The following is a 15,872-nucleotide window of genomic DNA, read 5'->3' as shown; positions in this document are numbered from 1 at the left end:
AGAGAGAGAGAGAGAGAGAGAGAGAGAGAGAGAGAGAGAGAGGGGAGGGCAGTCTGAGCGCCGCTAATGAGCTCATGTATGAAACATGAGGAGATGCCCCCCCGCAGCTGCAGAGCTCTGAACACAATAGGATGCACTTATATCAAATTGTGCGGTATATATATATATGTGCACAAGAGCTGTAACGTTTAATACAACCCCCCTCCTCACACACACACACACACAATCTCATAAATCTGCACATCTCAACAGCCGGGCTGATTCGCAGCTCAAATAGGAAGAATGAAAAATCTTCTCAGAATCATGTCGACGAGATTTTCAGACTTTTCCTGAAAAATTTGGTTTAAAATATGAATTTGTTAAACGTTCCTCGGCTGAGGGTGACCAGCGGTCCCGCTGTGTGCAGGACTGCAGTTCGGCTGCTGTCTGTCAAATCATACGTCAGCGTAGACGTGGGGTTCGAGGGCTCTCCCACCAGTCACCATCTACGTTACCATGGTTACGCCCCAACCGCACATAAAACAAAGGCGTGAAGTATGTTAGCGCCGTTAGCACAGGTGATAGCTCTTCATACTTTCCGACCTGTACTTAAAAACAGGTTAATGACAGTTTTGAGTTCTTACTCGTGAGGTTCGATGTTTCACGCGTGTGCTACCTGCTTGTACGAGTTTGCGCACGCAAAGAAACGTTCAATTGGTGTTTTTGATGCAAAGCAACAACTGATATGAAAAAATCCAGACGCAAAGAAGGCGAACTCCAACCGGAGACGATAACACACAAACACGGCCGGCCGTTCTCTGGATGAACTGAGTGACCTTTACATTCAGAGTTCACACATTCATCAGCGTGGTCTCAACCTGTGGAGAGACGGGGAGTAAAAAAAAACACATCCACAAAATATCCGACAGAGACGAGGAAAGTTTAAATGTTAAAAACTTGTGACAAAGGATCAGAAAAAAGCCTCAAAAACTGACTGAATGGAGGACTCGACTCTAATTGGACGTTCTGAAGTTTTAATATAATTGTCTCATAGTGTTGATGCTTATTAGACGAGCTGCAGGAGAGGAAAGATGTCTCACGCCGAGTGGCTGTCACACACACACACACACACACACACACACACACACACACACAGAGTTTTGGGTTGGAGTGTCTGAAATCTGCAGGTTGAGCGAGACGAGGAGGCGGCCGGAGGAACGATCAGATCAGCAGAACGAGGAGGAGCAGACAGCTCACTTACCGCCCCTCTAATTGCTCTGTGAGATGCTATCCTCCGCGACACAGTTTCAACTTGTCAACTTTCATTCATGCCGGCTCTTTAGGCAGCGTGCAAGCAGATATCCTCTGAATAAAACATGGCGGGGTATTAAGCCGGAGTTCAGATGGCAGAGAGCATGTTCAGATATGAGATGACAAAAAGAGGCTTCAGATCGAGCTAAAGACAGGAATAATGAGCTGGAGGGGATTTTTGTACATTTTGAACAAAGGATGACCCTCCTCCCCCCTCACAGAGTATCTCCAGTCAAAACTTGATCCGTCGTCACGTCTGAGACTCAAAACAAAAGATGTCAGGTTTGAGGGTAAATCAGGCGGAGACGTTGAATTAACCACCAGCACTCCTGGATTAGAAGACCAGGGGGGGGGGGGGGGGGGGGGGGGGGGGGGGGACTCTGGGCCATGTGGTCAGACAACATGTCGATTATTTCATACTTTATAAAGTGTGAAATGATCTGTGTTCTGTCCGCCTGAAAAGGAGGCAAACCTTCATGGTTTGAGACGAGACATCAGGCAGCAGAGCTCCTCCATGCCTCGAGTGGAACCAGGGTCACCGGGTCATTCAAGCACTTCCTGTTTAAGTCTGCAGGAGGGGCGCCGTCATTGGCAGGCCGTGTGAATAAAAAAAAAAAAACAGCTCATAAAAGAAGCCGCTCTGCTCCACTTTCATCGTCCTGTCGGAGGAAGCTCTGAAGGAAAGAGTTCACAGAGCCGTCGCAGCAGGAGCTGATTAGTGCCAAAGACTCGAAGAAGAAGACGTTCATCCGTGTCACAAACAGAACCGAGAGGACCAGACGTCTGGACGCTCTCATCTTCTGCAGGCAGGGGGGAGTTTAAAGCATCTGAGTTTAAAGTGTTTGCTTCTCATAGGTCCACATCGTCATCGTTAGTTTTTAAGAAGCGATATCGAATCCAGCTTAATAAAAACTGAAAAAATGATGATCAAACAGCAGAACGACTCGAGCAGAGACGCAGCACCCTGATGATGAACTTCTTCTCCTCGTAATGAGCCTGCGTGTTAACGCTGCCGCGGCGTCTGAATTAGCTGCTGCATTATGATCGTTTGAGCTGCTCTCTAATTGAAAGTGAATAATGCAGTCGTTTCTCCGACGCCTTGTAACAATAAAAGCAGCCGGCGCCAGCGCGGCCTTCGTGTTGTCAAACAAATTACCTTCAGCTCGGTGCTAAGGCGGCGACAGCGATCTGCGTGTCACAAAAGCCCGAGCATAATAAGGCAGAAGAGGCATTGTGTGTCTTTGTAATTGAGTTGAAGCTGCAGAGTGTGATTCATGTGTTCAAGTCGACGGAGGAGCGTCTCTGCAGGTAACACAAACACGCCACGTCAGCAGACGCTCACATTGGATCTGCAGCGAGCACAGGAGCTAACGAAGAAAGAGCGACAGGCGGCTACTTCAGACAGACACTTAATAACCCATGATGCTTTGAGGCTGCAGGATCACAAGGCAGAGCAGATTGCAGCTGGCACGGAGGAACACACTGCAGAGCGACGCACGGACACACAACAAGAAGAATCGTTTGACAGAAAGCGGGTTGAGTGTGCAGACGGCGTGCACACTTGGATGTGTGTGTGCGTTTGAGTTGTGGGTGCTGAATCGTTCTGACTCGAGTGTTACACATGCTCACTGTCATGCTAGCTCAGATCACACTCAGTCAACACAGTTTGTTTGGAGGAGAGTCTCAACTCACGTTGCTGCGGGCTGCAGAGCGATGGTTTCAAACCTGCAGCACTAAAATCTCCGAACACTCTCCAACACCTCACAGCTCGTCTGCTTCCTTCTCCATTAACCTCCGGTCTTATTATCTCTTCTGGAACATTCAATCAGCAGCCGGCTAAGTCCTCATCAAACACACGTGTTCCTGTATCTGTCGGTTCTTTCCACTGAAGGTTCCAAACACAGACTTCAGCGCTGTGACGGCCTGTGCTGAAAAATAGTTTGCCGATGCGGAAGTTAAAAATCCTGCAGTTCGTCAAGAATCCGCTTGGGGCTGACTGCAGAAGCACCAGGAGCCGCTGAGCCGCAGCCTACAGTCGTCACGGTAACGGTACCACACACGTTTGCAAACAAACGCAGAGTCAGACTGCGTAGACGCCAACGCCTCAGGAGCTCGTGAAGGTAGAGCTGCGCGCACACGGCGTTCTGTGGACAGCAGAGTCTCCTTAGTGAAACGTTACATCAACCCTGAAACGACTATTTTCAGGTGGAAAGGTTACAGACACTTACAGTCACTTTGATGAAAAGCGATTGACGCTGCCATCATGACTTAAGACGAGCGGATCAAAACCTAATGCAAAAAAAAAAAAAGTTAAAAAAAACAACAGGATTCATCATTTAAACAGTTTGACGTTGAGAGAAAAGGAATTGATTGATGCTCGGGAGCAGACGTGTTGTGGCGGTCGCTCAGTCAGCTCCCTTTGTTTTTACAAGCAGATATTGTAATACTCTCACAATGGAAACACATCTCTCCACAGAACCACAGGAAGAATGGATCCTGCCAAAACTCGAGAGACAAAGAGCAGGAAGCGTTCTCCGGGGTCCACTTAACCACCTCGCTGCTCTCCATCACTCAGACGCTCTTCAGCAGAAGAGCTGTCACACGTTCCATCATGTTCTCCACAGAAGAGCCCTGAACGAGCCTCACACATGAATAAATCATACACGTCCTGGCCGTCACAATCAGCACTCCATTATGACAAAGTGGCATCAGCGTGTGAACACAGAGTGACGTGCGTTGATGAACGTTCAGCAGCTGGACGGAGAGACTTTTCCTGGACGCTCTCCTTTGAACATCTGAAAACACGTTTTGCCGGTTCGATGCGTGTGAAAGAAATCAGGGATTGGATTTAGTTGGCATCATCGTAACGTTGCCGTGACAACATCAAGGCCGACTTCAACGTAAACAGAGAGAACTCACATGGACGACGGAGAAGCGGCCGACATCGACAGAAAGCAGAAAGACTTTCCCCGTTAGACGGATTCTTAATCGTTGTCTTCTGCACGCTAGCAACACATGCAGCGTTCAAGCGTCGCGACATGCTAAGCTAGCGTAGCTGCGTAAACAAACCCCTCCAGCTTCAGAATCAACGCTGTTCGATTCCGCTGCTGGACGCAGCTCATCCTGACTCGTACTGAGGAAAAAAGAGACGAAAGCGTCAACTCGACGTTTAACGCGTTACATCATCTGCAGATTTAGCAGCACGCAGAATTGGCGCTTCAGGAGCAGCTCAGGTCTCTCAGGTGACTTTGGAACAAACTGCTTACTTTAGAGCCGGGGTACATCCTGCCTCGCTCACTTTAAAACGCTCCGCTAACCGTTTCTTTAACAAAGTAAATCCTGTCGGCTTGCAGCGACAATAACGGCCTTGTGACCTTCCTGCTGCAGCACGTAGCGCCCGCATGCTAACGTAGCAGCAGTAAATGCGTGTTTGGAGAACACTTGTGTAAATGAAGAGGAGCTCACACTGACCTTAGAGTTGGATGTCCTCCCTCCGGGGGGCCATTCACTCGTTCTTCATCTCTTCAATTATTTATTTGTAAATTTAGTCTCACTCCACATCTCTCAGGGACAAAATTACACTCTCAGCAGGGAAGCAGATCCCCGCCTATGATGGGTTTTAGTATTCATCAGAGCTGGTGCCAGTGGTAATTAGAGGCATAATAGCTCCCAGGCCAAAAACCCCCCACACCATGAAATACTCGAGGTGGAGAAGCTCAACAAGAGGGAGCCGGGTCCTTCAGGTGAAGGGATTTAGATGCTCAATGCATGCTTGACTCTTACGGTCAAGCATGCATTTCATTTCTTTAACATCAGATTCCTGATATTTGAGTTCGTATCAAACAGTTTCCTCTTCTCATAAAGTCCAACGTGCCCGGATGAAAGTTTGCGTGCGTGCGTCTCGAGCTGAAACAAAAATCTTTTCACGGCTTTCAGACCTCAACAGAAGTCCGTTTTCATGAGCAGCTGCACGTCGTCATAATCTGACACTAGCTTCATTAGCATGCGCTAAAAGAAACGCCTCAGAAACCAAAAAGGGTGGCCATCTTGACTTTGAAGTAGACTATAATTTCTAATCCCCTCCAGCTAAAGAAATGCTAATGTGCTGTTTGTGAGCTATCAGTTTCCAGCTCGCGTGAGCCAGCCCCTTATTACCAAAGAGGATGACAGCATAATGAGACCCCCGCTCGGTGTCACAAACACACATTGCTGCCATATTGTGTGCACCCACTTGAGCATTTGAGACGCACAACCATTCATTAACTCGCCGTCTCTTCCCACTTTGTGACGTGATTTCTCACCTGGCTCTGCTTCCTTTGTTCAGCTGCAGCATTATTCTGTGTGGGGGGGGGGCAGCCTTTCAGCATGCTGGGGTGAACTTGAACGTGACTCTACTGGCTGTCGGGGGGGGGGGGTTAAAGGCTTTGATTGGCTGTTTGGCAAGTCAAGGTGTTCAGGTCTGTTTTTAGGCAACAAAAACCAAGCAGGGGACTGATTTTCATTCTCTCAGGTGAAAAAATGATTCATCATCCAATGTGTGTGAGTGTGTGTGAGTGTGTGTGTGTGTGTGTGTGTGTGTGTGTGTGTGTGTGAAATAATTCCTCTTTCAAGAACAAAAAGTCTATGCATTTTCAAATACACCATAAAACCCTCGTGAATTTTCTGCAGCAATGAAAGAGTGCCCCCTAGTGCCAGCAGAGGGTAAACTCCAGACAAGACAATAGGTCTAAAGCTCCACTCTAATGATGTAGCTAACGATGCTATTGAGAGAGGTGATTGCACGCCCCCCCCCCCCCCCCGCCGTTCTCTCAAGTCCAGCAGCTCTGTCAACCCCCCTCTGTCCTCCTGTCTCAAAGCCTCGGAGAGGGAAGTGACCTTTTTCAAAACCTCGCTGTGACTGATGGACGAGACAGAGAGAGAGAGAGAGAAGCGCTCTGCAGGTGGTGCTGTCAAAATCCATTTATCGCTCTGCCAGACCCGCAGACCAAACCGATCCGACGCCCCCTCCTTTTAAAAAAGTAAACCGCTTCTTAAAGCAGAGCTGCTCCCCGTTTCAGAGCGTGGGCGCTGATACATCACGTCTGCTCCGAGGTAATTGGCTACTTCACACAATCTAAAGCTCATTTCCTCCTCGCTCTCTTCCCCTGCTGGTCCCTCATTTGACGCTTCGTCCCCGCAGACAGAAGATCACTTCTCCTTCATTTGGGAGAAAAGTCATCGTCCATTGATGTCTCGCCGCGTGGAGCCACATCAAGAGAGCGCTCGAGTTTCAAAGAGCGCTCGTCACTCACGTTCAGTTTCATATTTTAAAAGGTGTTTTCAAAGAGAATGTGCCTTTCTACTCTAATTACCACCTTCTGAAGGGTCCGCCCCCGCCAACCAATCAGGATGCAGTTTACATCCATTGTTGTTTTTCCACTGAATGACTGTAAAACTGCAGCCGACATGGGGGACTTATTAATGTCAAAGAAAACAAAAGCTTCAGAAGGCCCAAATCCCTCCGCAGAAGGAGCGACGGGCTAATGTTCACGACTCAATCATGACATCATCATAGTGTAAAGGTGTGCTCAGACCCTCTCAGGCTCCTGCAGGTGGATCTTGGTGCATAAACTGGGTTGGCTGACTCACCGTGCACGGCCTCTCTCTGCTCCAGCTCCTGCCTCAGCTGCTGCCTCTGCTCCTTCATCCTGCTCAGCTCCTGGCTGCTCCCGGCGCTCAGGCTGTGCAGACGCTTGGCCAGCGCCTCCAGCCGGTCCCGCTCCAGGTACACGGCCTTCATCTCCGCCTTCAGCTCCTTGGCACTGCCGAAGTCATTACCTGCACAGATGCACCGCGGGAGCACATTAAGCTTACGCCGCTCTTTAATGAGCGCCTCGGTCATTCATAGCATCATTAAGTGAGGCTAATGGTTGGCGATTTTTTTTTTTCTAAATGAGGTAAATGAAAGACGTGGACAGGGCGTGGCGTGGCGAGGATTTACCTGAGATGGCTGCCAGCTTTGCTTCATGCAGCGTTAAAAGCTGCGTTTCAGTCTCGCTGACTTTCCTCCTCAGGCTGCTGCCCAGCCTCTGACTCATGACCACCTGGGAGAAGAGGAGAGAAAAAGGGCGGATGAGAGTGGGGCATCTGCAGACACGTGGTTCCCACAGGACGCGTGGCTTCATTCTCTTCCTGACACTCATTCTTACAAGACCTTACAGATTCATCTGCGTCCTCCTGTGCTCGCCCTGCCTCGAATCCACATCTGAGCATCAACGTCGACACCTCGTCTCTAACCTTTAGAGAGACAGGGAGGGCGCTGTCCTATCCGTGGACAGACGGGGAAATGTGAAATCTCCATAAAAGATGCCATTAGAATGTCAGAGAGGGAGAAGGCCTTGAATGTCACGGCCTGACGGGGACACAGCACCTCGGCTCTGCGGCGTTCACAGAGGAGCTGATGGCTTCAGATACGGCCCGCCTGCCCCCTCTCTGCCCTTTAATCCTCTCTCCTTTCAGAGCGCTCACTTTGAGCTACACACACATACAATCCCCGCGACGCGCTTCCTTCTGTTCAGGAACTATTTTCATCGCTCAAAGGGACGCGCAGTCGCATTTTTCTTCCTCGGATCTGACACAGTTTTGTGCAACACTTTGAAAAGGCTGTCGAGAACGTCTCCGGGGAGTTTTTCCCATCCAAAGGAAATATAGAAATGTGTTTTTTTTTTTTTTTTTTTCAAACAGGCTTGCATAATTTTATTTCACGCATTACATCAACTGGAAACTGCTCTGAAGTGCTTCTCGAGCTGCAGAACTTCTCTCATCGGTGGTTTAATTTCCAAACATCAGGCTATTTGTCAATTTTGAAAAAGTGGAGAGAGAGAAAGTGAGAGCTATTTTCATGCCTGCAATCATTTTGTCACAGCAGGTGTGCAATTTTCTACACAGTGGATATCTCACTTAGGAACAAAACTTTTCATTTCAATGTAACAATGGACCATCTTGTTATTCTGGCAAAGTGTCTTCTTTTAGTAAAAGGAGGAACGCCTGGTATATATATATATATATATATATATATATATATATATATATATATATATTCCACTGAGGTGCAGTTGCAGCATTTGATGACAGGTTTTGAAAGGACACGGTCACAGTGAAGAAGTCTTCTCTGAGCCCTCTGCCCCCTGCTGAGCCTCTCTCTCTCTCTCTCTCTCTCTCTCTCTCTCTCTGTGTGTCTCTCTCTCTCTCTCTCTCCCTCTCTCTCTCTCTCTCCCTCTCTCTCTCTCTCTCTGTGTCTCTCTCTCTCTCTCTCTCTCTCTCTCTCTCTCCCTCTCTCTCTCTCTCTCTCTCTCTCTAAGCTAACACTTCTTACAGATTTCTGCTTCCACCAGCTTTTTCAGGCTGCAGAGATCCATGAGATCAGTGAGAGAGAAAAAGAAAACCCGTGAGAGGTAAGACAGCTCTCCAGAGACGCACATAAAGGAGCGCCTGCAAAGCCGTCCTCACGGAGAAAACCCAGCAGCAACAGACCCGACAACATATCAACATATATTCACAAAGTACATCTACACTTATAAAAGCCAGCGGTTACATTTTCTTGGAAGAGGCGAAAAACACCCGGCATTAAGGAAGTGCAAAATAAGTGCAGTTCCTCCAGTGTCCACTAGAGTCCGTCTCCTGCAGTGAGTCAGTCTCCATAGAGCTCTATGTTAAAATAAACAGCCTGGTATAAAAACAGTTTGTGTCTCTAGAGCTCGTTTCTTTCTTGGTTTCATATCAAGGGAGAAACTACGATGTGGCGAGCGGTTTAGCGCCCTCTGCACACACATTCTGGGATTAAAGCAAAACAGGTTTAATCTCATGATCAGAAACTCTGCAGATGATAACTTTGGGCCTCCAGTGCTGCAGCACCATATGAAGGTTTTAAAGATCTGAGAGCAGAAAAGGTATACTGTAAGATAAACAGCGGCTTACTTTAGCAGTGGCTTCCTTGATGGACAGATTCAGCGCCTGCTCCTGCTCCTGGAGTCTGCAAACAGAACGTGATAAAAAAGATCTCAGTGCAGAACTAACATGCTGACCTCGCTGAACACAAATGAGCCAATCATCAGTCATTTGTCTTATGGTGAAAAATGCCGTTTCAAAGGCACTCCCACACGGCCGTTTTGGACGCCCCTGGGTTTGCCAGATATGAGAGCAGTTATCAGGTGAACAGGTGTTGCAGCGATGGAAGCGGGCAGTGGAACTGCTTCAGACAGAAGTGATTGTACCCGAGCTAAAAAGCCTCTGCATGTTTCTAATAAGCTCCAGCAGCAGAAAGCTGCTCAAACTAGGATCAATGTTGGAGATGCTTTTGAAACATGGAGAGAGGTTAGAACGCAGAAAGCTTTACAGACCCATGCAGAGCTGGCTAAACACTGAAGCTACAGTGTCTCTACATGCAGAGCTGGCTAAACACTGAAGCTACAGTGTCCACCACATGCAGAGCTGGCTAAACACTGAAGCTACAGTGTCCACCACATGCAGAGCTGGCTAAACACTGAAGCTACAGTGTCCACCACATGCAGAGCTGGCTAAACACTGAAGCTACAGTGTCCACCACATGCTGACCTGTGTGAGAGGAGGGGGGGAGCCAGCTCTCTGTGATGATTACAGTTCAGACTGCAGTACTCATTTTAAACACTAGGGGTCAGAGTTACATAGCGCTCCTTTAATTACTGCATAAATCTGTCTTGTCATAATCTGGGAGGAAGAAACGTTGACAACTGAATATCTGACAGTTCTTGTGACGACTCAACCAGAAACTTCAATGTTACAAAAAACGATCAGTTAGATTGAACAGATAAATGTTTCAGTGTCCGAAGGTAAATTCAACATGAGCTATTTTTTCACAAATGTGCGCGAGAGGACAAACCGTTAAGGTCAAATTATTTGGTTCCAAAAATCAATTATAAGCTCGAGAAAAGGAGCGTGAATCGATCACACAAAACAGTCACCTTCAGAGGGTGTCAATCTTCAAATACTGCAAAACGCTGCAATTTCCATGTAATCGGAGCAGATCAGGGAAAGCTAGAGAGCGACCCAGACTTATTTTATTCAGCAATGCAGCGTTTCTGGAAAGCCTGGATTTCTTTAAGCCCGTATGAAAAAGGAAATAACCCGTGATATGAGAAAGAAATGTCCCGTGTTATTTGGAAAAAAAGAGCTGCAGCACAATCACTGCGATGACCCAAAACATGGCACCTGGAGATGAGCTGCTGAATATCCAATCTGAGGTCGCAATTTCAATCAGCAGCCAGAATAAATGCGTTCCAGTCGGGGTGAGGACGTGTCAGATATCAAATTATCCCCGTGATGGTGGGTCACGCCACCGAGGAGGCGATAAGTACAATTTACATCTCTTCTCTTCAACGAGCGGCAACACATAGAGGCTTTCCACAACCCCCCCCGGTGAGCTATTAACTTCAGAGGATACGATGCAAAGAGATCATTTGCATCTGAGAGAAATGTTTAAAATTCAGAGCAGGTTGAGGCAGGTGAGAGAGGAGAGGATCGAGGGCACCGGAGGAGGAGACGGAATAAAAAAAAAAAATCTAAATCCTCTGTGACGCTCCGAACAAGTCTTACAAATAACTGCGCTGTGTTGCATGTATTTCTCCAGGTGCTTTAGTTGTTAAATGATGGATAATAAATGCTATTCTCCTGTCAGCTGATGGTGCTTGTGTCTCTTTGGGCTCCTGATCAGAAGGATTTAAAGAAGCTGCTTCTGTTCTTCAGATGATGACTGATGTTGTTTTTTTTAAAGGGAGGATATTCTCTGTAAGATGCTTCTCCATATGAGCTCATAATAAGGAATATAAAGGTGACATGACACAAGGGGAACCAACAGAGACTTATGATCTGCTCGCAGCTCTTTAGCAGCCCCATGTGGTGACGGACGGTACTGCATGAGAGAGCAGCCTTCTGGACAAATCCAACACGAGACTTTGCAACTCCTTTCTTTTATGTTCAGGGACTTGTCTAAACTAAAAACAAATCAAATAAATAAATACAAATAAAATAAAATAAATAAAAAATGTGCAGCTCGTGGTTCTCTAAGCATGCACACAAAGCACTCCTTGAACATCCTTCAAACACTGGTGTGACTCTGACCTGATGACGGACGGAGGAGGAGAGACAGAGATCTGCGTGCGGCTCTCAGAGGAGACGAGCTCCTGCAGGGTGCAGCTCATGTCTCGCAGCTGCTCCACGCTGCAGCTCCTCAGCACCGAGCCCTCCAGCTCCTCGACCTCCGCCCGCTGCTCCTCCTGCTGGATCTGCTGCTCCAGCTGCAGACGGCGGTCCTTCAGCTCGGCCAGCCGCTGCTGCAGCTGCAGCATCTCCTCCTGCACAGGTCAGGAGCGTCGTTAGTGAGAACGGTTTTATTATCAGGAGTTATTCTTTTATTCTTTATGTGTCTTTTTAACTCTCAGATGTGAGGCTGCAGGAGCTGGGGATCGAACCCCTGACCTTCTGGTTGGGAGACAACCGACACTACCGCTGAGCTCCACCTCAGTGAGTTACAGAAAATTTCAAAGGGAGACAAACATGTTCGACGCGATGACTGGGAGCTTTTTATATGAGGTTATTCAAATGAGCTGGTTTTACCTCCAGCAGCCGTTTCTCTTGAATCAGACGACCTCTTCGATGCAGCGGACCCTGCAGAGAGTCGCTCAGATCGGCCCCTGGATCAGGGTCCTCCCCGTCCCTGAAGACAGAAAGAGAGAGTCTCAGAAAAACTTCCAGCAGGGTGTCTGCAAACGTTTTTAAAATCTTTTTACGGCCTTTTTAAAGACTTGTTCTACAGCGCTGGAGTCTATGCTTTTATTATTTCATGTCGGATCAAACAGCTTTCATTTCCTTTTGTAACATTTTATACGATTTTCGGAGAATCTCACAAGTGGCCTCATCATCATCATTATTCCTCCATGTGGACTGTTTTCTGTACTTCTCATCTTAGGACCAATCTTTACATCTTCTGCTCCTCCTTCACTTTCACTCTTTCAACAGGTGTGTGAGTCAAACACACACACACACACACACACACACACACACACACACGTCAGTGAGAGCGTGTGGTTCTATTAGTTCAGGATAAGAGGCCAACCTCCTCCTCATGTTGTCAGTCTGTGAAACCTTTAGAGGAGCTTTGCATGATTCAGACGACTCATCAAACTCGACGTGTTGAGAAACGAATGCTGCAACATTTTGGTCAATAAAAGCAAAAAATAACAAAACATGAATTATTGTACCTGCTGATTTGGACCAAAGCAGAGAGTGTGTGTGGTGTTTATATTGAGTTATCGAAGATGAGTTAGTAGTTGTGTGTCTGACCTGCAGTGGCTGCAGTCTGTCCTCTGGAGGGCGCTGTACACCACCTGTGTGAGCCGCTGCAGGAACAGAGCCACGCTGGGCTGAGTGGAGGGAAGGCCGAGCTTCAGAGCTCCTCTCTCTCTGCACAGCTCCTCCAGCTTCTTCCCAAAGCGCTCAGCTGAGGCCACACACACACACACACACACACACACACACACAGTAAACCACATGCGGCATCATGTGCCATGAAGCTGAGTTACTTTTTGTTTCCTCTCCGTCGGTCGTGAACTCTGATCTTTTCCGCTCGCTCGTGTCGTCTTGTTCACGTCGTTTTCCGTCAGCTGTCTGCGGTGAAGCCGTCTAAAGGTCTCTAATCCTCCTCAACACATGATCCACACGCACTTCTTCACCTGCTGAGTCGGTGGTAGAAACTGTGTGAAAGGGCTACGATCAACTAAACGTTATGAAGGTCAACTTGTCGACGGTAAGAGTCGACTGCAAAAGAACCTTCAGCATCCATTATCTCTTTCTGTTCTGGGTCGCGGGAGGCTGGTGCTGATCCGGCTGCCATCGGGTTGGAGGCGGATGCACGGGGAGAACATGCAGACTCCACACGGAGAGGCTCCTGTCAGGCGGGGATTCAAACCAGCAACCTCCTCCCTGTGAGGCTGCAGCGCTAACCACTGCACGGGCGAGCAGCCCCAAAGAGCGTGCTGAGTAAAACTCAAATTTGAATCTTAGACGTCTGTGTTCTGTCCCTGCTGTAGTTAGCATAGCTTAGCTGTGGAGAAGCTTCCACATGCAGCTTCTCAAAAATGTAAACAATAAGCCCTGTGATTGGACCGCTGCTTAGCACTGCACTTCCTGCATTTACAACATTTCCAGTTTCACTTCTGTTTTTAAAATTCTGCAGAAAGAAGAACATGAGAAAAAATCCACTGCTGCTTGTTATTCATCTCACACTCATAAAAACATAATCCACTCAGCAGAGGATGTGGAGAAAGAACGTTTAACAATCGGCTCCTACAAGTGGGAATCATTGACTTCAAAAGATGGAGCTCCTCATCAAAGAGAAGATTTCAGGAACAGAAAACAACATGTAATACAAAGCTTGTCAGAGCCGGGTTATAGACGAACACAAAGTGAGCGAGGTGAGAAAGAGTAGAAGACGTCAAACAGAGGAGTGTGATTCAGTATCAAAGTCAAACAGGAAACAGACCTACTGACCCAAATATCCACCCCTCTTAAATAAGTTCAAGGCCTGCAGGGCGGCGACAGCAGATGTCAGAGTTTATTTCTGTCACAAGATCTGAGAATCGGGTCAGAGTCAGAGTCCTTTTCAGGAAACAAAGCTAGCGAACACACTGAGGCTCAAACGGGATCTGACATGGATGCAGCTTCAATCAGTCAGGATGTAATTAGATGGTTCTCGTGCAGATTCAAAGAAAACATCAGAAGCTGAACGTGGCAGAAGTTCAGGTTTTTTAAGTAAATAAATATGTTTTAGGAACTCCTCTGTCTTTTACTCGGATAAAAGAAATTCTGCGATCTCGACCACCCTGTAAGTCGTCAGAAAAACCAATGCTCAGGATACAGCACGGTTAGTGTCTCCAAATAAAAGAACAACTATATCAATTAAAAATGAGCAGCTAAAGATCCTAAAACCCTCCAGACAGTTTCAACTTAAATATATGTCAGAGTCTATAAATCAGCCTGATGTGAGTCCTTCTGTCCTCACGAGCTTCAGAGTTCACCTCAGTTTGATCAACAACTAATTCAGTTTGCACCAAATCAAATTAAAGCCACTCAGGTGCTTCCCCTTCATCTCTCCTCCTGGAACCAAAAGTCAAACCTCGGAGTGAAAAATAAAACCTGCAGTTCCTCCAGTGTCCACTAGAGTCTGTCTCCTGCAGTGAGCAGCTTTGAGCTCACCTGCGTCGTAGTCGTCATCCAAAATGGCTTTCTGCTGGAGTCTCTGCAGCTTCAACATCATGGACTCGATCTGAAAAGGACACCACAGAAGAAGACGGAGCAGATTACCGAACAGTCCAGAGTGCGATGATCTTTAAACAGACGACACACACACACACACACACACACACACACACACACACAAAGAAGTGTGAGGGTGCAACGGCCGTGGTTTCAAAGTGAGACTGAGTCAGCAGGTTCAGGACCGAGTGTGGACTCTCTCAGACTCGACTTTCAGTCCCTTTAAAAGTTTCTTCATATCTTTTCTGCAGCAGATATTTAAACACTTCACCCTTTAGATTACACCTTCACAATACAAGCTGCTTTTGCATTAAGATAAAAAATAAAAAAAAGTTTCAAAAAATTCTATTTGCATTGGTGTAAGAACCTAAAAAGCCTCTGCATGTTTCTAATAAGCTCCAGCAGCAGAAAGCTGCTCAAACTAGGATCAATGTTGGAGATGAAACATGGAGAGAGGTTAGAACGCAGAAAGCTTTACAGACCCATGCAGAGCTGGCTAAACACTGAAGCTACAGTGTCCACCACATGCTGACCTGTGTGAGAGGAGGGGGCGGAGCCAGACAGCTCTCTGTGATGATTAGAGTTTCGACTGCAGTACTCATTTTAAACACTAGGGGCAGAGTTACGTACTGCTCCTTTAAAGCAAAAGTTAGATTTTTTTTTTTCCCTTTCTTTGTAACTAACTGTTGATAACTTCTCAGAACTGTCCCTTTAAGACTCTTCCAGTCAACAGGCCTGCGTCTCGTCCTGCTCACCTTAGTGTGCGTTCGGTTGTTCTGCAGGCAGTCCTGCAGCACGCCCTCGTACTTCTTCACCAGGTTGTCCACGCCGTGGTCGCAGACGGGCGTGGCACTCTCGTAGCCGGAGGTGACGGAGGAGGCGGAGGCTGTGTCTGAGTCCACGGACAGCGAGGAGGTGACGTCTATGTCCACAGACTGAGAGTCACAGTCAGGGAGGTCAGACGGCACCTCCCTGTTCACCCACTGACTCTCCCGCCAAAACCTCCCGCCTGACGACAGCTGCTCTCTCTCCACGGACGCCTCTGATTGGCTGGTCTGCCTGGAGACGCCGAGCTCAGTGGTTAAGGTTGCTGGTTTAGTTTGAGGTGAACTCTGTGCTTTAGTGGAACGACTTGGTGCTTCTGGTTCCCGTGACGGGGTGAAAGTCGAGTTCAGAGACTCTCGGATGAAACTGAAGCTGGACTTAAAGGCGTCCTCCTGCGCGGAGGACTGCGGGGCGGCTGGACTCCGGCTTAA

At 47.6% G+C, this 15,872-nt stretch overlaps 1 protein-coding gene across 3 annotated transcripts in view; it reads right to left on the bottom strand.

The window, feature by feature from the left end:
- The window catches only part of disc1 (DISC1 scaffold protein), a 39,590-nt gene that overhangs the window by 17,843 nt on the left and 5,875 nt on the right, over positions 1-15,872 (bottom strand). For all 3 annotated transcript variants that reach the window (XR_013780759.1, XM_079363319.1, XM_079363320.1), the window contains exons 2-9: positions 15,372-15,872; positions 14,557-14,626; positions 12,646-12,802; positions 11,920-12,019; positions 11,425-11,657; positions 9,247-9,301; positions 7,271-7,373; positions 6,919-7,107 (exon numbers count right to left, since the gene is read on the bottom strand). The exon at positions 15,372-15,872 is cut by the window's right edge and continues 344 nt beyond it. Coding sequence is in view for 2 of the 3 variants with exons in the window: in XM_079363319.1 (XP_079219445.1) it covers positions 6,919-7,107; positions 7,271-7,373; positions 9,247-9,301; positions 11,425-11,657; positions 11,920-12,019; positions 12,646-12,802; positions 14,557-14,626; positions 15,372-15,872 (1,408 nt within the window). In the remaining variant the exon portion in view is untranslated. The remainder of the gene's footprint in view (positions 1-6,918; positions 7,108-7,270; positions 7,374-9,246; positions 9,302-11,424; positions 11,658-11,919; positions 12,020-12,645; positions 12,803-14,556; positions 14,627-15,371) is intronic.

This window comes from Symphodus melops, assembly GCF_947650265.1.
Source record: "Symphodus melops genome assembly, chromosome: 15".
Lineage (NCBI taxonomy): Eukaryota > Metazoa > Chordata > Actinopteri > Labriformes > Labridae > Symphodus > Symphodus melops.
Note: the sequence above shows the minus strand (reverse complement) of the source record. Positions and strands in the feature narration are given on the sequence as shown.